The sequence below is a fragment of the Andrographis paniculata genome, unplaced genomic scaffold, assembly GCF_009805555.1.
Source record: "Andrographis paniculata isolate CXL003 unplaced genomic scaffold, ASM980555v1 Contig5END, whole genome shotgun sequence".
NCBI lineage: Eukaryota > Viridiplantae > Streptophyta > Magnoliopsida > Lamiales > Acanthaceae > Andrographis > Andrographis paniculata.
This window is the reverse complement of record NW_026137595.1, coordinates 529629-552083: the sequence shown is the minus strand read 5'-3', so window position 1 is coordinate 552083 and position 22455 is coordinate 529629. Positions and strand designations below refer to the sequence as shown.

Below are 22455 nucleotides of genomic sequence, written 5' to 3'. Positions count from 1 at the left end.
ATTCATCTTGGATGGAGGAAATATTTGTTTATCTATGAAATCTTTGAGTGTGGGTGTATTCTGCTCGACATACACGCTGTGTTCAACCAATCCATTACTGCTGTTTCCACAGTTGAATTGGTAACTTTGATCTCCTAGGGTGTAAACTTTTGCTCTATTATTTCCGATGGCCCTGGTTGCAGTACCATGACAACAGTTTCCATATCCTGTTCCAGCTGTCTGTGAAAAATCGAAACAGACTTGTTGGTTTCTTATGATTCAGCAGGCAAAATACAGCACAATTTCATTTGTGTTTGTTTGGGGGATTGGATTAGATTTCCATTATTCATTCCATTTCCCCCCAAAAATATCAAATCAAGCACCTACTTTTCATTTTTTATATTATACTAAAAATCAATTTTACATTCAAAACATCACGTTAACACCTATTTACACATCATACAACTATTCAAATTCAAAATTTTTACTATTTAAATCCTAACTCAAAATCCAAACCCCCAAACAAGCACTCTATGGAAGAGGAAGGAAATTGTGACAACCATCAACAGGTGATGTAGATAGACTTTATCCTTATCATGCACAAATTTCGGAAATAAGTATGATGTCACTTCAGTATTCTTATTCATTATACAGAAAAACTTCAAAAAGAGACTTATTCTTATCATCCTCAAAACTATAGGCCATTAACCAACACAAAACTTGGATTATATTGGTCCAATAGTAAACAATTGCTTCTGGATATATTATTAGTTCATTCCTACCTTTTAATCCATTTCTATCTTCAACCGAACACAGTATTATCAAATGGACTGAAGCCTGGGTAAGAAAAACAAAACAAAACCAAACTAAATTTCCTTCTTGAAATGACCATCTCAGCAAATGGACTCGTATGCACAGACAAGAAAAGACTACTAAATCAAGAACCTGAAGGCGTTTTCGAATTCTCTGAGAGACAAGAATGTTACTGAAGATGCCAAAGTTTGAAAACTGAAGGTGGCACTGCTTCAAAACCTGGCGCTCCCTTTACAGCACTTTACTCAATAAGATCAGCAAATTTATGTTAATGTTTGTAGAGAGATGTCACCCAAATGAAGGTAGCATTTATGTCCATAACTTTCCTTTCTGTGCTCTATACAACCATAGCATTTTATATGATTTGATATTGCATAATTTAAGACTTGTTATCCACATATAATCTTTTTCGTAATAAAGGATACCAAATAACCACAAATTGAGACCTTAAAAGAGAACAGTGGTAGCATCACTGAAGAGTAAGAAACTTTTGATAATAAAAATAACACAAAAAAAGAAGAACTTCCAAATTTGAATTACACACCATAGATAGAGTTTGATCTGACGTTCTTACAAACAGAAATGAAGCAATAAATAAGAGGGTACATGTATATACATCACAGGAGGTGGTAATCTTCACCACCCTTTATTCTGCTCTTATTTATAGTTGAAGGGATGGATAGCTTTGGCTTTCAAGAACTGGATGTTGTTGAGTGAAAGATAAACTGTCTCTCTGGAAACAATAGGTCCACAGAGCCACTGGGAGCATTTTCAGTGGCACTAACCTCTACTTTTGATCCTGCAACACGGTCACCCTGCAGCCGTTCAAGTGAATAAGTTGGAAGCAAAGTAGGAGCATGAGAATGTCTGAGTGTGCAAGGAGTACCTGGCATTTCAGTGTACGATGATGCTTGACTGTATCTTGCAGCTGGCATAGGATGATCAAATTTGCATGTGCGTCCGAATTTACAGTATCCATTCTGCAGATAGAATGCACACGCTTGCACCCCCTGTTAAATAGATACAGGTCAACATCCAGTATTAGGACTATAAATTACCAGGCTTCGTGTGACATAATAAATCATCAAATGCACATAAGATTGCTGACAACGGAAAATATCAAGCAGTAGAATTGACAATCCCTTGCCCCAAAATTCCTTAATCAGGTCAAAATGGTGAAAATAATAAAATAAAATAAAACAGAAAGTAATATCCAAAGGGAGAAATTCTTGTTAGGTGTTTTAATGTTGAAAGGTTGGACTGAACATACCGGGCGAAGTGGCAGTCCCAAGGGACTGAGAACACAATTAGACATTGATATGGCCCAGTCCGGAGGATGATTAAACCTACAAGATGATCCATATTTACAATCTCCAGTTCTCATGTAGTACTTACAGTCAGGCTGGCCGGGTCTTTCTGGAAATTGTTGCTCCTTTGTTAGGCTGCCTGAAGGGCCGGTAGATGAGGGCAATGGGTAAGGTGTTCCAGCTAAACCAGGCATGGAGGAGCCTGGCTGGGATGACCCATACATCGTCGTTGGTTCAACTGAGGGTTGAGCACCGGGAGATGGTGCAGGGCTAACTGGTCCTCCCTGCATCATGTAAACCAAAATCACACAGGCAAATCAAAGATATTTACAATTGTTGCAATAGGTTAATGAAAATAAAAAGTGCCTACAGAGTATGGATTCCAGTTAGGATAAGGAACAACTCCAGGGAGAAGCATGGGACCGTAAGCACCAGCCACGTATGAACCAGGTAACAAAGGAGGCCTTGCAAGCCTGTAGTTGCTCGTTGTGCTCTCATACTGTTCAGGTGAAGGAGAAGAAAGAGACTGCACGGTTGGATAAAATGGGCGTGCAGATGCTGGCACAGAGACACCAGTCGGTTGAGGATGATGGAATTTACATGTTATACCAAATTTGCATTGCCCCGTTTTCAAATAATAGGAGCACTCTTTCTCACCCTGTTGTAAAGAATGCCAGCATGAGTTTCGAAATAATACTACAAGCATATGCGCTTGGAAACTGTTAGTCTTAAATGATAAGTACCAATCGTAATGGATATCCATAAATATTTAGAGGTGCATTGGTCAACAAGCCACCAGCATTTTTCGGGTGGTTGAACTTGCAGGTTGCACCAAACTTACAGGTACCTGTTCTTAAATAATACTGCACATTTAGGTAAAGTTGTTCAGTAGCAATAAAAATAGAATCACCAAATTAGATTCGTTCACATAAACCATAAAAGCCAAATGAGAAACGACCATAGAATCAGTCTGCAGAAAACACAAAGCCGAATACCTGACATCCCGGCTCTCCTGCTCGTTCTGGATAATCTCCCCCAGCCAACTGCACAGTCCAACACAATCACGGATCAAACCAACTTCAGCAAAAGCAACTAATTCAGATGTTAAATTCATGGCATCAGAAGAATAGTTCAAACAAATCAGCAACTAAAACCAATTCAGATGTTAAGCTCCCCATCAATTACAAGAAATTACTAAAACAGGAATCTTAATAGAAAGATAAAATTCTCATTCCCACTCCCACTCCCACTTCAGTTTAATAAATAGTTTCCTACCACAAGTCACCACCACCGACTGCATAAAGTATAAACTAACACAAATCAGTAAAGTAAACAAGTAAAATGGCGCAATATAATATGGTTTCTTCGCCCTAACATTCAGGGAAACCGATACAACACTAACATCCCAGAAGCAGATTAAAAAAATACAGTACAACATTTCGAGGTAAGAACCTTACCGAGCTGCTACGATCGCGGGGATGATTGTAGCGGCACTTGGACCCGTACCCGCAAGACCCGGTTCGCATGTAGTACGCGCAGTCGGGCAAACCCGGCCTCTCCGGATACACCTCTCGATCCCACAAATTCAACCTCCGCATAGACTCTGCGTCACAAAAGCGTCATCAAGACTCAAATAGTCTCTCCCTGTTGCAAAACCCTAAAAAATCGACAATGCCGATAATAGAGTAAAATTGGGGTGAAAAAACAAACCCGAAATTCAATTCGGGAGCTCACCTTCCAAACCGGGCTCCTGACCCCATTCCACCGGCTGCTGATCCCCGTAAAGCTCCATTCCAGTTCCCAATTCACTGACACGTCACGAGAACAAGCAATCATCCAAAGAATCGACTCCCACACCCACTCGCCCCAAAGCTTCCCCTTTCTATTCTATTCTATCAATCGGAGACAGTAATGATCGACGACAAGTGTTATCCCGGGGGGCTTTCCGGTTTGCAGGTGTGAAAGAGGGAGTTGTTCTCCAACAGTGAGATTTGAGAGTGGCCTCTCTTTTCTGCCCTTTATTGCACAGTGTCTGGGTTCTTGAATGAGCTTTCGTTCGTAAATCCTGGTATTTAAGCCGCTGTCTCTCTCAGTCTCTCTCTGGTTTTTTGTCAAGGCGAGTCTGCACACTTTTTTCTCACTCATCACTTTCTCTCTCTATAGATATCTGTACCCGCCAAAGTGTGTGAACCAAAAGCGCGTTTAGCATTAAATGAAAAGAGTTTTTATTATTTTTCGAGCTTTTGCCTAAAAACGGGGTTTGTGGAATCGATGCAGTAACCGACACATGGTTTGGTTAGCTTTGTCGCCGGAATTACCTTACTGCCCCCAGTTTAATTTTTCGTGTAATACGTCGAAGAATTTTTGAAGGCTCCTTGTCGCGTTCACTTTTGGAACCTTTTGACTCATTAATATGAGTTTTTAAAAAATTAAAATTATAAAATTTGCAAAATATTTATCTAATCAAAAACCCAAATTTTTTATAAAGGAAATATGTGTTTATTTCTTTGCATTTTATTTCAATTTTTTATCATTACATTTTTATAAATATGTTAATTTTTTTTTATAAAATATTAAATTAAAATATTATTTAAACTAAAATTTAGTTCAAAATATTACCTTTATCCCATGTAAAAAAATTTTTTTATTATTTTTGTTTGTTCAATTAAAAAATATTTATTTTTTATAATAAAAATAATTATATATTAATACCAAAATAGATTTAATTTTAAATAAATTATAATAATAAAAGTGTTAAACATTATATTACACACTTTTACTAAATAATAAAATATTATTATTTTTTAATTTATTATAAAAACTCAAATATATATTTTCGCCGGGACAAGGTATAAAAAGGACACATGTTAATAATCATTTGTTATGAATTTGTTTGATTTTATTTAAATTAATTTTTATTATACAATATGTACAATTTTTAATAAATTATTTTTGTGCAATATTATATCAAAATCATATTTTAGTCGAAATTCAAATGTACGCAAAGGGGACAAAGCCTCTATATAACCCTTATAAAATATTATTATGATATAAGGTAACTTATAGTATATGAATGTCTATAAAAATATTTGTACAACAAATATTGTTGACAAAATATTTACTTTGTACTCAAATGAAATTGCATAATATGTCACAAATTTGATTGTTTTTTTTTTTTGTTAGTTTGTTGTCTTTGCGACTATGTGAATATCAATGTGTATTTAATTTTAGTATACCTCAAGGTTAAATTTTGTGGTGTGTTATCAAGTATTCTTAGTTATAGTGTTTGACTTTTTTTAGTGTTTCATGGTATGTTGAACTAGATGTTTAATGTTTTGTGTTTTTTCATAATTGCTTAGAGCAATTGCAATGGCCAGAGCAAAAAAAAACTTCTAAATGTGATGTGTCCAAACTGACATTTTAAATAGAAGTAGGATGACATAAAAAAATACACAGTGACTCTCACATCACTTAGTAAAACATCAAAAGTTTTGATCTGATCGGCCGTTTGAGTTCACCGGAGCTGCCGAAACCACCACCGGTGGAGCTGACGCCTTCCATTGTGCTGGCAGTGTCAAACTTTTCGAAAACCCAGTAAGAGAACTATTTTGAGAAGAATCCAACACATAAATACGAAATTTAACAAATGAAGTACAAAAATCAAGCTTAAAATGAGAGAGGAATTGTTTGTCTTTCTTGTGTGGTTGAAGAACTCGATGTGATAGAAAGAGAAAGAGAGAGAAATCACTTGAACATGGTTAATCGACTTTTCGGCTTGAAATTTCAGGTCATTGTGTTTTTAAAATTTTAAAAATCTGACTAAAAAGCTTATGTGTCAGAGAAAAGGGCCTCTCAAATGCGGCCATTACGGTTGCTCTTAGTTCTTCTTGAATAGGATACTTTGAGTCATTGTGTCTTCGAATCTTAGTAGCAGTAGTCACTCGTCCAAATGCGTAGAACTTTGTGTTTAGTCCTTAAAGTGTGTGCTAAAATAGGAGAGTTTAATACCTAATATATTCAAAGTGTCTAAAGTTGAATGATTGACGTTAAATAACGTAGAACTCATATTATGTGATTCTAAATTTTGTATTCGACATGTTACTTTCTTTGCGAATAAGTATGTGTTGGTGGATTGTCACTTCATATTTATTTCATCTGTAGCTGGATGAGAGTATATTTGAGTTTTATAATAAATTAAATAATAATATTTTATTAATAAATAAGAATATGTAAAAAAAATATTAATATTTTTATTTTTTTAAATTTATATACAAAGTAATTGTATATTTATAATTTTTTATTTTTGTAAATAAATTAAGATATTTTACTTCTAATATAAAAATGTACTTTTAAATGTAAGAAAATGTATAAAAAGTATTTGAGTTGTAAGCAAGGGAATATTTTTTATTTTATTTTTACTAAAGTCGCGCTTCTAAGTTCCACGATTACAATCTACAATCGAACCACAAGAATAAGCGCAAATATCAACTCGACACAGAGTGATTTCTCCCATTCGGCGGCGTTCGTTCGATCGCCGCCCCGCCCGATTCTCCCCCGGCAATGCCGAGGGGGTTCAACTTCATGCGCGCCACCGTATGGCAAATGAAAAGAGGAGATTCACATGGTAATTTCAGTTATACTTTCTGTATCAAGTTACATTTAAATTGATTACAATCATATATATGCTGGTGTTTGAGAGTTGAGACTATGGTGCTTCGTATCCAAATAGCCGATCGAACGAACATTACCGTCGTCGCTCACTTTCTTTCTGTAACAGTAATTCGGTGGAGAAAGTTGTTTGGATTTCGAAGGTATTAATGATTGCATTTTGGTGTTTGGGCTGAAACCCGTGAAATTACGAGGCTCTTATCGAAAGAAGAACCGTGGACTCACCTCAGCCAAAAAAAAAAAAAAAAAAAAAAAAATGATGCAGAGAGGAATGGCTTACTTGAATCTGATCCGATCCGATCCATCTTACAGTGGGCTGTCCAATTTCTTGCACGTGGCTTAGCACACTTGTCATCGCGACCAATTGTGTAATCGCTATTCTCGGGACTTTCCAAGTTTTATAGTTCTACCTCTTTTCATATCTGCTTTTTCAGTAATTGATTAATATGCTCAAAAGACTGCTATTTCCTTCGTCATCCATACGCCACTCGTGGTCTCGGTACAGCTCCCCTTGCAGATCAGCCAAGAAAAGCTCTAATACATCCGCTGTATCATTTTCGTGGCCTTTGTCTATTGTTGTTTGCCGAAAGATTCATTCGACTGTCTCATCCATGGCTAACGACCACGCCCCAAAAGCATCGTCGTCTTCAGCGGTGGCCAACAAGAACACTAACCGTCTCGCGGCGGAACACAGTCCTTACCTTCTTCAACACGCCCATAATCCCGTAAGTATTGTTCCAAATTATATGAAGAGTGTTTATTGAACTATGTGATTATGTGTATGGGATGTAGAGTTTTGGATTTGTGAACACCCAAGTGCTGTGTGTGTATGCTTAGAGATTATATAGCAAACTTCCTGCTTTGTAATTTATTGCGATCCACAGAGACTAGAAGATATCGTCTCAAATTAATCTCCTTGTTGCTGTACATAGGTTGATTGGTATCCCTGGGGCGAGGAGGCCTTTTCTGAAGCTCGTAGGAGAGATGTTCCTATCTTTTTATCAAGTATGGCATTTTATATTAGCTTGAATTCTTCAATCATAGTTGATGTTGCATTGTTAATTTTAATTATCAATATCTAAATAATTTAATTAACATTCTATCTTCTTTTTTATGATTCTTCTGCGGTATTGCTGTGGTCTTGCATTTGAAGTTGGTTACAGCACATGCCATTGGTATGAGCAGATCATCTGCTTGTTGCATCAGTATTGAATTATACCTTTGAGCTGCATCTGCAGCACTTCTGTATTTTCAAGTCTGTTCTCTATATTTTCTACTCATTTATTTGAGTTTATTTAAGGTGTCATGTAATGGAAGTGGAATCTTTTGAGAATGAAGAAGTTGCAAAACTGCTCAATGATTGGTTTATCAGTATTAAGGTGTGTTTTTTCAAAGCTTCCTTCAAACACATTTTTCATCATTCCAGAGTCATTGTCAGTACCTAAATATGATCTTTTTGCAGGTGGATAGAGAAGAAAGACCTGATGTCGATAAGGTGTTAATCTGCAGAAGATGCAACCACTAACCGTTTTCCTCCATTCAGATAAATTTCAGTTGAAGATCATTTTCCTTACACCAGTTTATATGTGAGATATTTTCTTTTTATTCTCCAGGTATACATGACATATGTACAAGCATTATATGGTGGTGGTGGTTGGCCATTAAGTGTCTTCCTTTCACCTGATCTGAAGCCTTTGATGGGTGGTACATACTTTCCTCCTGATGATAAATATGGGAGACCTGGCTTTAAAACTGTACTCAGGCAAGATGATTTCCCTATTAATTAGTATGGCTTTTGAGGTTGATATGTTTTTCTCTTGAAATTCACAAGGTTGCTTTTCTTTCCAGTCTCGGATGAAAAATCTTATTCATTTACTTGTTGGGTTGAAATTTTTTTTTTTTTTTTCCAGAATCTCTGTGGTTTGATGATTTCTTTTTCTAAAACAGAAAGGTAAAAGAAGCATGGGATGCTAATAAGGATGCCTTGGTGAAAAGTGGGGCGTTTGCAATAGAACAACTTTCAGAGGCATTATCTGCTATTGCAAGGTCAGAAAATCTTCCACAAGGGCTTCCAGAGAAGGCATTGCAAAAGTGTGCCGAACAGGTGCTACGAATTGTTAGAAATGGCTCTACGTGGCCAGTGGCCTATTATAGACATTTGTTTTTCAGTTTTATATCACATATAACAGTATCAGTGAAGATAGCTCACTTATGTCAGCACTGGTTATGTAGGATTTACTTTATTTTATTTTATTTTTTCGTACTTTACAGATGATAATGCCACGGTAATGAAATTTAATTATACATAGGAATAAAGTAGAATTGTTATGTTTGTTTGCAAGTTCAATCTTTTGCTTATGAACTTGCTCGAATCTACTACTATCATGATAGATTTCCCCATGCTAATGTTTGTTTTAATTCTCTGATAGCTTGCTGACAGCTTTGATTCCAAGTATGGCGGTTTTGGCACAGCCCCGAAATTTCCTAGACCAGTTGAAATCCAATTGATGCTTTATCATTTGAAGAAGTTAAGGGAGAAAGGAATGGCAGGTGAAAAGGAAGACCGCAAGATGGTGGTTCTGACCTTGCAGTGCATGGCTAGAGGTGGCATTCATGATCATGTTGGAGGTGGTTTTCACAGATATAGTGTGGATGAATGTTGGCATGGTTAGCACACAACTATATGGTTTTTTAACAGTACAGATCTTTAGTTCTCGGATCATAATTGTGTCTCTCCTTGCAGTACCACACTTTGAGAAGATGTTGTATGATCAAGGGCAGCTTTCTAATGCCTACCTGGATGTGTATTCGATCACAAAAGACACAGTGTTTTCAAGCATGTCTCGTGACATTCTTGATTATATAAGGAGGGATATGATTGGTCCCAGTGGTGAAATATTCTCCGCTGAGGATGCTGATAGTGCAGAGTTTGAAAGTGCCCCAAAGAAGGAGGGTGCATTCTACATTTGGGCAAGCCAAGAGGTACATAGAAGTCACTAACTGATTCATAACAAAAGAAGCATCCTGTATTTGTCAGCTAGTGTCTCCAATACATTTATGGTTATTTCGTATCTATGCATTAAAAAGTGCGCAATGATTCTTAGAATACTCTATACTTTTTATTTTACGTCTCCCATTTTCTCATGTCAACAGATTGATGAGATACTTGGAGAGCATGCCACCTTGTTTAAGGAGCACTACTACATCAAATCATCTGGCAATTGTGATCTCTCAAGGATGAGTGATCCCCACAATGAATTCGAGGGTAAGAATGTGCTTATTGAGAGAAATGCTGCTTCTGAGATGGCATCAAAGTTGAGCATCTCCTTGGAGGAGTATCTGAACATCTTGGGGATTTGTCGGGAGAAACTCTTTAAAGTGAGGTCAAAGCGCCCTCGACCACATTTGGATGATAAGGTAATATCTGATATAGAATCAAAATTCTTTCATTTTGATTATTCCCCCCTTTTCTACCCTGGTTGATGGGACAACTTAGTTTTGATTTTGCTGCACTTACAGGTTATTGTTTCCTGGAATGGACTTGCGATATCCTCATTTGCAAGAGCATCTAAAATTCTGAAGAATGAACCACAAGGCACCAAATTCTTCTTCCCTGTTGTTGGAAATGATGTAAGATTAGCATCTATCCCTCACTCATTAACAACTTTGAATTTAATTTTCTGCTGGCAACTAATTTTGATTTTAGAAGGCTGCCCGACTTAATGCTAGTAAAAGAGTCCTTGGTGGTTCAGTTAGGAGTGGGGTAAGCCTTATGACTTATTAACAAATCTGGGGGGTGGGGGGCATGGGCATCATAACTAGTGGCTTGTGTACTGATTCTATTTGTTATAGATCCTTGTCGTTACACAGTTATCAATTTTTTTTGGCCACTACATTGTCTTGTGCTCCCTACCTTTCTTAAACCTTGTAGATCTCTCGGTTATAACATTGTTATAGATTAATGTTATTACTTGGCTTTGCTTAGTAGTTAAATATCTTTAACTTGTTTGTGCTGGATAATAGCCGAAAGAGTACATGGAAGTTGCGGAAAAGGCCGCAACCTTCATCAAGAAACATCTCTATAATAAGCAGACACGAGAACTGCAGCACAGCTTCCGGAATGGCCCCTCCAAAGCACCTGGATTTTTAGATGATTACGCCTTCCTGATATCCGGTCTTCTGGATATGTACGAATTTGGCAGTTCTGTGTCTTGGCTTACTTGGGCTATTGAACTGCAACAAATGCAGGTAAGTTGGAAACAAGTCATAGGCCGAATATTTATCTACTACCCCATTTAGTAACACACTACTCTTCAGGACAAACTATTTCTGGACAAAACAGGGGGAGGTTATTACAACACCCAAGGTGAGGATCAGTCAGTTCTCCTCCGTGTAAAGGAAGACCATGACGGAGCAGAGCCTTCCGGGAACTCAATTTCAGCAATCAACTTGTTAAGACTTGCCTCCTTGGTTGCTCCAGGATCAGATCACTACAGGCATAATGCAGAACATCTACTGGTACACACCTTTTCGTTCCCAAGCAATGCTGCACAATATACTCGAATTCTTCAGAGATCATACTTGTTCGACTTTTCTCACAGGCTGTGTTTGAGAAGAAGCTAAAAGAAACAGCAATGGCAGTACCCCTTATGTGCTGTGCTGCAGACATGCTCACTGTCCGTTGGCGAAAGCAAGTTGTCCTCGTTGGACACAAGTCTTCCTCAGACTTTGACAGCATGTTAGCTGCTGCTCATGCTTCTTACGACCCTAACAGAACAGTAAGCTGCCCTCACCCACCCCTCACACCATCTAGTCACACATTCCATTTTAACTCATTTCTGTGTGCATCCGAAACAACACTTTACCTCTGTCCGTCTGTTGTCAGGTGATTCATATAGATCCAAGTGACGAAGAAGAAATCGGGTTCTGGGCAAAGAACAACGAGAAGATTGTACAGATGGCCAAAAACAATTTTTCAGCTGAAAAAGTTGTAGGTTTGGTATGCCAGGATTCGACTTGCAGCCCTCCTGTCTACGATTCAAATTCTCTAGTATCTCTGCTCTCAAAATGACGGAGGCAGCAATCTGAGGCTTTGAAGCGTAAAAATTTGCAGTTTTTATAGCTTATTATATACAAATTGCATCTTCAAAATTATCCATAGAATAAGTTGTGTGGCACAGTTACATTGTTTCCCGTATTGAACTAGCTGCTTGACTTACTTGTTATTTGTGCTGTGCAACCTCTAAACTTCCCATGTTTCTAATTCTAAGTATACAGTGATAGATAGATAGAAATAGATGTATATTTGTGTTGCTTTTTACATACATACATAAATATATATATATATATATATGTGTGTGTGTGTGTTCTGCAGATTTTTCTGGCAAGTTTGAGCAACAATGCTTAAGGAATTGGTGTGTGATATAGATACACAATCATGGGAATAAATGATCAATAGTGCATCCAATGTTGAGCTCGATGCTGATGCTGATGCTGATGCTTAAAGTAGGTATGTATATTGATTTTGAAGCTAAATTAGCTTTTGTTTATATGTAGTTTCGAAATTTTGGATATTATTCATCAATCATCCTAATCCTAATTCTTTTTTGAAATAACAAATTTCCCAAAACCTTTTATCTAAGAGTTGAATTGATCCCAAAAGTAAAATGTATTCTATTCGAGTATAGTTTCATTGTGTTTCTTTAGCAAAGGTTTTCAGATTTTATTGTTTGGATTATACATTTTTTTTTTTAAGAAAATACTATATTTTTTTATTATAAAATATTTTATCAAATATTATTTTAATACTAAATTTAAATTATTTATTTATTTTTTTCGAAACTCACCCCGAAAGAATAATTAATAATGGAATGAATTAATCCGACCTGATCCATAGTAGTAGGCCCAAGTGGCCTCATTTTAATGTCCCGACCAGATTACAGCGGGTTGGGTCAATCCAATTACTGTTATTATAAGATTTGTGTGTGTTTGTTTTGGGATTTTGGATTTGAACCGGTAGTATTAAAATTTTAAATAGAAATAACTATTTATTGTGCTATAAATATACGTTTATGTAAAATTAAATTTTAGTAAAATATTATTTGTATATTCTCAATGTATATATTTACTTTTAACATATTAGCATTTTATATGTAATGATATAATAAAAAAGATAAAAGACATTTTATATTCAAAATCATTTGCTTTTGATGATATTTTTTTATAATATTATACAGAGTATAGAGATTCTTTAATTCTAAACAGTACCGAAAAATAAAAGTAAACAAATTAAAATAATAAAATAAATAATTAAAAATGGACAAATAGATAAATGAAAACATTTGATATTATATTTTAAAGAAAAAAAACAAGCATAATAAAATTCAACTTTGAACCCCACAAACAAACAAACACACATCCATGAGAAATAATTAAATGAAATACTGTATAATTGTTGTCGTAATGTTACTTTAAATAATATAAAAATAAAATATATGAAAACACACAAGCCACTTCTTTTTCTTTTTTTTTTTTTTTTACTATTTTGATATGTTATTCTTGTCTACTTTTTGACTTCTCTAAATACGAGGTTTATACTATTATCTTTAAAAAGATATAATTTTTATTATAATTCAAAACCCTAAAAAGTTTACAAAATAGAAATCTATTCATATACTTTTAGATTTGTTTATTTAGATTTTTATTTTATTTTTTTTTAAAAAAAAAATTCTTTACCAATTCAAAAAAATACTTCCTAGTCAAACTGCACTAAAACGAGGTTTCCTTTGGCTACCCAAATTTTGACCAAAATACTATAATTCTCTTGCTCAAAAAAAAAAAAAAAAAAGAAGTAGTACTATAACATAATTCTTTTATCATTATCCATTCAATAAAATAATTAAAATATAATTTGGAATGCATCCCTATCCTATATCCTATCCACTCCAATCCAAGTAAAACTATGACAGACATGATAATGTAAATGTAATGCCTGTAGAGTTGAAAATAAATGATTGAGTATATGTCATATGAAATAAGCCGCCAATAAACCATTGACACCTTTTAATAAACTATTTAAAAAAATAGAAATAAAAACTACTAGGCGCGTGAGAAGGCGCGCGTGGGGAAGGAGACGAAAGCCGTTGGAGTTGGAACAGAAGTTCACTCTTGTTAAAAGTAAAAATTAAAATTCAAAAAGAAAAACAAGAGTTTGTTGTTCTAAACCAGACAGAATATTCGTGTGATTTTATTTCCCCAAATCGTCGTCTTCGTTGAATGAATGAATTAATAACTGCTGCTCTCTGGTAAATACTTCGGATCTGTTGATTAGAGAGGAAGGAGGATTGCTGGAACGGACAGTGTCCCTTCCCTTTTTTTCTTTCTCCTCTTTCTTTCTCTCTCTCTCTCTCTCTGGGTAAATTTTGTTTGACTCTATTCTGGTTTTGGCTTTTGGTGGCTTTGTTGAGCTTCAGAGATCGCAACGCGATCCAATTACCCTAATCGAATCGACCTTGAAACGTTTTCTGAAATTTGTATGTTTTAATTTTCTCTATTTTATTGGTGTATTTGTCTGCGCGCAACGGTACCAATATAGTTATTAATGAAGCTTTTGTTTTTTTGATTTCCTTTAAATTCGGTAGGTGAAGGAATCGAGGTGTGAATCTGTCAAGACAGACCATTTATGGGTTTTTCTGTTTATGGGACTTTTTTAATTTCCGCGTGAAGCGGTTCTTTGATAGTTTTGGGAGAAAAGTAAACGGTGGGAGGGGGAAAAAGGCCGTCTTTCGGGGTGGTTCTTATTCCTTTTACAGTTCCCTTTTTGAATTGGTTTGATGATATCTGTGGGTAGTATAGATGGGAGGAAGAAGTTAGAATTAGGGTCAGGGATGGAGGAGACTGAGCTGGAAGAAGGAGAGGCTCGTAGCTGTCATAGCCATGGAGAGGGAGAGGGAGATGGAGATGGAGATTCCAGCGTTGACCCTGATTTTACTCTCTCTTACATTGTAAGAACTTTCAATTTAATCCTCTTTAAGTCTCAGTTTTATTGTTTGAAGCAGTTGTCAAGTCTAAAATATTTATGCTTTGTTTATCCACTGCTGTAGGATCATGACTTTTGACCTTATTTTTAGTTTTAAGGCTCAGTAATGATCACTGTTTGATTGATAAGGGCGAATTTTTATCCTTCTTAAGTTGTGGGAGGTCATTGATGCTCTTGGTCATGAAAAACGCTGTTATAGAATTGACATTTCACTGTTGTGCGTAGTTTAGAAGGAATTTTTCAGTCAATGGATTCATTGGCAGCTAAATTTTGTAGTTGAAAAGCAAATGTGGAGCAGAGTGTTCATTTAAGATCTATGCCATGTTCTGTAATCTTTCCCTTCTTGGTATATAACAGATGAAATTATTGCGGAACTTGCTGCAGGATCCTTTAGGGTCATTTTGTAGAATTTGCGAATTATGTTTCTTAATATTTTGCATTAATTTTTGAAGGGCGAAAAACTCCAAAAATGTTTGGGCCACTTGCAGAAAGATTTTGAAGGTGGTGTTTCGGCAGAGAATTTGGGTAAGTCCTATTCAGAAAATGAGTGTAATATTGTTATTGCTGTCGAATTTGGATGTGGAGTATAATCATAGATTTAAATGAATAACAGGGGCAAAATATGGTGGCTATGGTTCGTTTCTACCTACTTATCAGCGGTCTCCGTTGCTTTACCAAACAATTAGTCCAGCTGAAGTCCACAATAATGGTGTGGCAAGATCCCCCAGGAAGTTAAAATTTGAGGTTGATGCCCATACATCATGTTCCAGTTTCTTTTCATTTCTTGTTTTATCTGAAAGAACTAAATCTGTCTAAAAGGAGTCTAACCTTGAGCAATTTTGCTGTAGGATCAAAGACAAAAGCCCTTTGCTTCCGTAAGATCCGGTGATGCTTCTGGAAAAGCTGTATCGGGTGAACATTCCTTGAAAAGCAAGGGCAATGTACAATCTTATCATGTTGAGGGAGCTATCTTTAAAGGTGAATCTACCAAGAAGAAGTCTGTTGATTCTTCCAATCAGAGAACCCTGAAGGTTCGAATCAAAGTTGGTTCTGAAAACTTGCTGACGCAAAGGAATGCTGAACTGTACAATGGGCTTGGTCTTGTTGTCTCCCCATCTTCTTCACTGGATGTCAGCCCGGAAACTAGTGATGATTCATGTGATAAGCACTTTAATGTGCCAGGTGAATCGCCCACCAGCATTCTTGAGGTGAATTATGATCCTTTTAATAGATATTGATTATTGACATGTTTCGCTGTTAAGATAGCCGCAAGTTCCTTTTTGTATAAATCTTTTAAGCTTTTCATTACTGCTTGTGCTGGGGCAGATTATGACTTCCTATCCTGGGGAAAGACATTTGTCTCCTTTGCCTGAAGACTTGATTCATCTGACAGAGGAAATGAAGCTTGCTGTAAATTGTGAAACTAACCACATGGACAAGATGGGGATGAAAAATTTTGCAGTATTAGAAAATGGATTTCATTCTAGTAAGAGCAATTATAAAGTTCTAGATTTGAAAAAATCGAAGTCTTATGGAGAGGATGATTGTTCCCCCATGGAATTAGTTAGTCAGAAAAGCAATGGTGATAGAGATAGTAGTTATTCTCTCATCAAGGAGAATGATATTGATATCAATACTTCTGGGTGTGAAGAACTTGTCACTAATGCTTTGAAACTTCCATTCTTATTGAGCTCCCAACAAGGCATTTCTGATCCTGCAAAAAATGTGCCTTCAGAAACAATGCTTCCTCCAACTGTTCTTAAAGAGGGTGTGAAGTCTGATATTGCCAGTGACATTGTGGCTTTCTCCCAGGAGGAAGCACCCAAGGCAGAGAAGTCTCATGATTTGGAGTACCCGCAGTCAAATGCGTCTGAGGGAAGAAAAGCTCCTAATGCTTTGGGACCCTCCAGACCCACAAAACAGCTTCTGAAAGGTGAACCTGCTGATGAAGAAGAATCAAAATCACCTCTTGAGAAATCTTCAACTGGGGGCAAGAGGAGACAAAATGATGAAGCAATAGTTAAGTGTTCTTTGCCTCAGAGAGGTGGCAGAAGCAATCATACTAACTTTATTGGATCGAATAATGATTCACATCATCTCCAAGATGACCATCAGAAAGCAGGTGGCAGGTATAAGGACAGTTTTGGAGATGCAGCATTCGAAGATAATGATAATGATAATGGTAAAAGATCTGAGAAACCTCCCAAAAAAGAAATTCATCCTAGAGTTAATTCTTTGCCAGTCTCCTGCCTTGAGAATAAGCTAAATACTGAAGCTCCAAGGGGATCAATTCCCCTAGATGGTGAATTTTGGGTTTGTTGTGACAAATGTAGAAAATGGAGACTTCTTCCTCCTGGCAAAGTTCCGAAGAGTACTTCCAATGAATGGTTTTGTAGGATGCTTAACTGGCTGTAAGTTCTATCACTTTTTATATGATTTTGTAACATCTCAAACTTGTTCGACTAAGTTCATGTTTTACCATTTTGTAAATTATAGATCTAATATATTGTCAAATTCAAACCTATTAGCATCTCAAACTTGTTGCTCGCAAGTGCTTGATCTTTGCATACCAGTCTGTGATAGCTCCTCAATGTCACAACTTTTTGTTTGAAATTTCATAGGCCCGGAATGAATCGATGTAGTATCCCACAGGATGAGACAACTTCAGCTGTGAGGGCTCTTTACCAGTCTGCTGCTTCAGTTCCTGACACCATTGTGACTTCAGCAGGAGCAGTGCAAATTGATGGTAAGTCACCTTGTTATGAGCCTCTGAGTGCTGCTGTTCAGACTGCTGCAATTGGTGGGAAGAAAGAAAACTCAGCTGATTTTGATGGTCCCGCTCGATCTCCAAACCCATCAAAGAAGGTACTTGCAACATCCGACAAAAGAAGTAGTTGGAATAGTCAAAATAGCTCACCTGCTCTAGAGAGGAGTGGAGATCAGCAGAAAGCTCAGTTGAGTGCAGTTCCCAAGTACAATGATACTAAAGAAGAGAAGATATCAGTTACTAATGGCTCTGGTAAGATCTATGTCTCTATGTAAGAGTTTTTCTTTGATGCATGTCTACTAACTCCATTACAGCTTTGGCATTTCTTACTTTACCCTTAAATTCTCCGAGTTATTATGTCTTTATGCAAGAATTTTTCTTTGATGTATGTCTACTTACCAAATCCATTATATCTTTGGTTTTTCTCACTTTTAACTTGCCTTCTCTAAGTTTTTTCTTTGAATGATGTGCACAGATGGAAACTTAAAGATAAAGAACAAGCGAGAGACTGATATTGAGGGTTCCAGAGCTCATAAAAGAATTAAGACTGAGGAATTACATGCTGATGATGAAAAATTGAATTCTGACAATGGCAGGTTTACCTCAAAAGGAGGTTGCGGCTCCAATAGTATGTCTAATAATGGCACATCAAGAAGCAATAGGCACAGGTATAGTGATCATAAGGATACGAATGATGGAGCAAAGAAGACTTCTAATGCGGAAAAACATGTTCCGGCTAATTCAGAAGATCTGTTACATTCTGAAAAGAATGGTGAGGAATCTTTTAGTAAGAGGAAAGCTAGGGAACCTTATGGTTCTCTAATTCATAGTGAGCCTATTTCCAGCTCAGGACGACATCACCCAGTCTCTGGTGATCTTGTGGATGAACTTCAGCATCAGAAAGAAAAGAAAGTTCGAGTTTCCAAGTCTGAGGGAAGAGATCCCATTGGAAACAAAACTAGTGTTGGATCTGACAGAAAAAACAAGGAGACGAAGGATCAGCATAATGGGAAGTATCTGAGCAACCATCAGGCTGCCGGTTGTTTGAAAAGCGATATGGGTGCTGGACAACCTTTACTTGCTACCAATTCAGGCTCTTCGAAGGGAAGTGGCTCACATAAAAACATGATTAATGGTCAGGAGTTAAAAGGTTCTCCAGTAGAATCAGTTTCATCATCGCCATTGAAACCTTCTAATGCTGTTAAGGTCGCATCTAATGGGAAGAGCCCTAATGGAAAAGAAGACGATGAGGATGAAGAAAGAAATGAGAAGATGAGAATGGTGAAAGAAGAAACAATTGTCTCTCTCAGTGATCATGCCATTGATGGTGACAATGATAAACTATGTCAAAGAAACAAGAATGATAATAGGAAACAAACTTTTGATCAATGCAAAGTCGAAGAAAATTCTCATGATGATCATAATCGTAATGGTGGATGTCATGTGAAGAAAACTGGGAAGGAATTGTTTTCACACTGTAAGGACAAAGTGAATATCAAAGTTTCTGATTTGCATGAGGAGAAATTGAATGGTAGAAGAAGCAAGAGTGATGAGAAATGTGACAACCCTAGTAAGAGTGAAAAGGTTGTTTCTCAAAACGATAATCCTGGAACTTCAAGAGAGAGCAGTAGAGATCAAGGTCAAAAGAAATGTGATCCAGATAGACAAGAACCTGAAACTAGCCGGGATAAGAAGCATAATATTCAACGGGAAAACAATGAAAAATTACCCTCAAAACGCAATCAGACAGAAGTTTGTGTGAGTGGAAAGCCAAACTCACTTCCACCTTTAGCAAGAGTTCAAAGTGCGGCAGTTGATGGCTGTGATGATGGCAATGCGTTAAAGGCACAAAGCCAAAGAAAGAGAGCTGAGAACAAGGGAGGCCAACCAAGGAGACATCCTACTCCAAATTCACACAAGGTTCGGGATGGTGAGGCTCCAAGTCCTCATCGAAGGGAGTCTTTCAGTCACGCAGTTAATAATGTTCTAAAAGATGCGAAAGATCTCAAACATGCTGCCGATCGTCTTAAGGTCTGCACAAATTGGACTATTCAGGCATATATAATACTATGTTTGGGTGTGTAGATATATTTATTTTTATTTATAACAAGGCTCATTTTGCAGAATTCTGGATCTACTGAAAGCAATGGGGTTTACTTCCAGGCTGCCCTTAAATTTCTCCGTGGAGCCTCTTTGTTAGAATCTGGGAGCAGCGAAGCAGCTACACATAGTGAATTGATGCACTCAATGAGTATATACAGTAGCACTGCAAAGCTCTGCGAGTATGTTCTTTGTAACCATCTCCAATATATCTGTTTTTGTGTCTAAATAAGGTTTCCACTGTGAACTTTAAATCTGGATTAACACTTTGGAAACATTTTATAGCAGTCGTAACCTCTAATGTCGTGCTGGATTTCTCATTCTCTTGATATGATTAATCTTTACTTGAACTGAAAATGGTAGCCTTACCGTGCATTAATGGTTATCTTTTTGGTAGGTTTTGTGCTCGTGAATTCGAAAGGTCAAAAGACATGGCTGCTGCTGCTTTGGCTTATAAATGCATGGAAGTGGCATACATGCGAGTGGTTTATTCTTCACATGCCGTAGCTAGCAAGGATAGGCATCACTTGAATAGGGCTCTACAAAGTGTTCCCTCTGGTATGTTCTAGAAACCGTATTCAGTCTAGTCCACATATGTGCAGTTGCTAAGGTTCTCTCTCTGTACTATTGAAATTTTGATATAGATGTAGTTTGTGTAACAAACAGTTTATAATGATATGATGGTATTTCGTTGATAATTAAGCTATCATCGAATGTTTAGATACTCATTCTCAGGAAATTAGTAGTGTTACTCCCTTCCATCCATGGAGAAGAGGAAACCTGAAATATGTTACTTGTGATTTGTATTCAAGCTGATCTGTTACCGAGTGAATTAATCAATTGTAACTTCCTTCTGCTTCAAAATTTCTCTACTTGGATAATATAGTTTTATCTTCCTGTCATTAGTCAATATTAAGTCATAATTTAAGGTCTTCTCCGATTATTTATACTCTTTAGGTGAATCGCCATCCTCATCTGCCTCGGATGTTGATAACTTGAATCACCGAGCAACAACAGACAAGGCTGCCTCAGCCAAACCTGTTGGATCTCCTCAAGTTTCCGGAAACCATGTCATTACTTCTCAGAATCGCACTTATTTATCACGTATTCTTAACTTTGTAAGTGTTAGCCGATTTCTTAATTCTCTTAGTTTAATTATATGTAGCAGCTCTGGCTCGCTTTCGCATCAATCTACATTTATTATAAGCTTGTTGATTTTTTGGGTGCTATGAGGGCCATCTGCCATTACTTGTAGTGTGTGAAAAACAATAACTATTTCTGTTTGCAGGCGCAAGATGTTAACTTGGCAATGGAAGCTTCTCGGAAATCAAGAATTGCATTCACAGATGCTACTTCAAGACTCGGAGAAACCTCAAATAATGACGGTATACTTTCACTGAAAAAGGCCCTTGATTTCAACTACCAAGATGTTGAGAGCTTATTACGCCTTGTTCAATTTGCAATGGAAGAAATCAGTCGTTGAAACTGCAGCATGTGTGGGTTCCTCCCTTTTTTCAAAAGATCTCTTCATGGAATGATATGCAGTTGATTGATTCTTCGAGTCTCAAACAAGCCCATTTGTTCTTCAATGCAACCCCATTTGAATTAGCTAGATGACCTCAACTTTTCCTTCCAAGATGGGCCGGTGGTGCTACTAAAGAATCAGCCCAAGACTTTATTCAGCTGTTCGCTGGCTATTGGACAATTTTGTGGTGATCTGCTTCTGTGTGTATATATATATATATATATATATCCTCCTTTGCTACATAAGAGTGGTTTTGTCGACAATAGGAGGCCACAGTCAGAGTTGCTTGTGATTTATCCTGACCCTGATTTACCGTTGGCACTTGTAGCTCTCTGGGATCCTGATCAATTCAACCAAGTAATGTGGATTGCTTCCATGAATTGATTTTGTATCATCGTCTCTATACTCATTAATATGTCCTTCTGATCTCACCCTATGTACTCTGATGTTTTGCAGGTCTTGTAGCTTGTCCCCAACTCAATTCTTCTTCACCATTCAGCTGGTGTCATAATACGTTTATCTTGGAAGGAAACTACATTGCTACCTTCTCCAATGGCGTTCGTTCTGCATATTCGAACTTTGTGACTTCTATTCCGTTACCAGGTACTTTGCCGATGACTTTTCTTCCTATGGCGCTGAATTCTTGCTTGGGGTATTGGCTGTCACTTCGTCATTCTTAGAATTCCCATTCCATCGAACTTACCACAAAGAAAATGGCTTGTCTCTTTGCATTCCTCTCTGATCGGCAACCTTCACCACTTTCCCCTTTTCGAAGAAGACTTCCATTCGCCTTTTTCGCAGAATGGGTTCTTGTTGTTGTTGTTGTTGTTCTTGGTGGCAATGAGAGTGAAAATATGGTCCCTTGGTGAAGATGTGGATGCATTTCAAGCTTCAGAACATCAACATAACTGCTTTATGTCTCCATCATGTCTTTGTTTTGGGTACATTTTTGTAGCAAGTTTCTTGTATCCAACTTTTGTATGTAAATCTTTTATGTTTTCATATGTTTTGTCCATATGTAACGAAGTGCTAAATGGCTAAAGAAAGTATTGCCAATGTATTGTTTTATCATATTTATATAGTGAGTATTCAAGTGCATGTAAATGGAAAGAATTCATTTTTGGTCCCTAAGAAATGGTTCAGAGGTGTGAGGTAAATTTGTAAATTGAGATCATGGGTTCAAATCGGTGATTCTCATCCAATGAATCTGTGAATCACCGTGTGTTTTTTTTGTCCTTTCAAACCAGCATGTAGGAGA

The 22455-nt window shown here is 36.9% G+C and overlaps 3 protein-coding genes across 9 annotated transcripts; 2 read left to right on the top strand and 1 right to left on the bottom strand.

The window, feature by feature from the left end:
* Window positions 1–1262: 1262 nt before the first annotated feature.
* LOC127258931 (zinc finger CCCH domain-containing protein 32-like) lies at window positions 1263–4279 on the bottom strand. Of its 2 annotated transcripts, none has more exons than XM_051286010.1 (8): window positions 3834–4279; window positions 3557–3702; window positions 3095–3142; window positions 2843–2962; window positions 2470–2757; window positions 2063–2383; window positions 1679–1802; window positions 1263–1591 (listed from the first exon to the last, which is right to left on the bottom strand). In XM_051286010.1, exons 1-8 carry the CDS (start codon window positions 3889–3891, stop codon window positions 1485–1487), a joined length of 1212 nt encoding a protein of 403 aa, XP_051141967.1. In that variant the 5' UTR covers window positions 3892–4279; the 3' UTR covers window positions 1263–1484. The 2 variants fall into 2 exon arrangements, with proteins under 2 accessions (XP_051141967.1, XP_051141968.1); XM_051286011.1 differs by having other exon boundaries at window positions 1264–1607.
* A 2281-nt stretch (window positions 4280–6560) lies between these two features.
* Window positions 6561–12087, top strand: LOC127259035 (uncharacterized). Of its 3 annotated transcripts, XM_051286171.1 has the most exons (16): window positions 6561–6723; window positions 6877–7492; window positions 7700–7772; window positions 7921–7942; window positions 8068–8146; window positions 8230–8262; window positions 8381–8529; window positions 8715–8871; window positions 9197–9434; window positions 9511–9749; window positions 9921–10184; window positions 10287–10397; window positions 10791–11015; window positions 11085–11285; window positions 11369–11545; window positions 11653–12087. In XM_051286171.1, exons 2-16 carry the CDS (start codon window positions 7214–7216, stop codon window positions 11836–11838), a joined length of 2433 nt encoding a protein of 810 aa, XP_051142128.1. In that variant the 5' UTR covers window positions 6561–6723; window positions 6877–7213; the 3' UTR covers window positions 11839–12087. The 3 variants fall into 3 exon arrangements, with proteins under 3 accessions (XP_051142128.1, XP_051142129.1, XP_051142130.1); XM_051286172.1 differs by lacking the exons at window positions 6561–6723; window positions 6877–7492 and having other exon boundaries at window positions 7931–7942; XM_051286173.1 differs by lacking the exons at window positions 6561–6723; window positions 6877–7492; window positions 7921–7942 and having other exon boundaries at window positions 7711–7772.
* Window positions 12088–12166: 79 nt separating this feature from the next.
* Window positions 12167–22270, top strand: LOC127259034 (cysteine-tryptophan domain-containing zinc finger protein 3-like). 4 transcript variants are annotated; one of them, XM_051286170.1, is made up of 14 exons: window positions 14078–14299; window positions 14408–14770; window positions 15258–15330; window positions 15419–15549; window positions 15654–16013; window positions 16132–17216; window positions 17427–17824; window positions 18048–19603; window positions 19697–19854; window positions 20070–20230; window positions 20630–20790; window positions 20961–21057; window positions 21142–21554; window positions 21654–22270. In XM_051286170.1, exons 2-13 carry the CDS (start codon window positions 14600–14602, stop codon window positions 21153–21155), a joined length of 4365 nt encoding a protein of 1454 aa, XP_051142127.1. In that variant the 5' UTR covers window positions 14078–14299; window positions 14408–14599; the 3' UTR covers window positions 21156–21554; window positions 21654–22270. The 4 variants fall into 4 exon arrangements, with proteins under 4 accessions (XP_051142124.1, XP_051142126.1, XP_051142127.1 ...); XM_051286167.1 differs by lacking the exon at window positions 14078–14299 and adding an exon at window positions 12167–12276 and having other exon boundaries at window positions 20961–21554; XM_051286169.1 differs by lacking the exon at window positions 14078–14299 and adding an exon at window positions 13984–14071 and having other exon boundaries at window positions 20961–21554.
* Window positions 22271–22455: the final 185 nt, after the last annotated feature.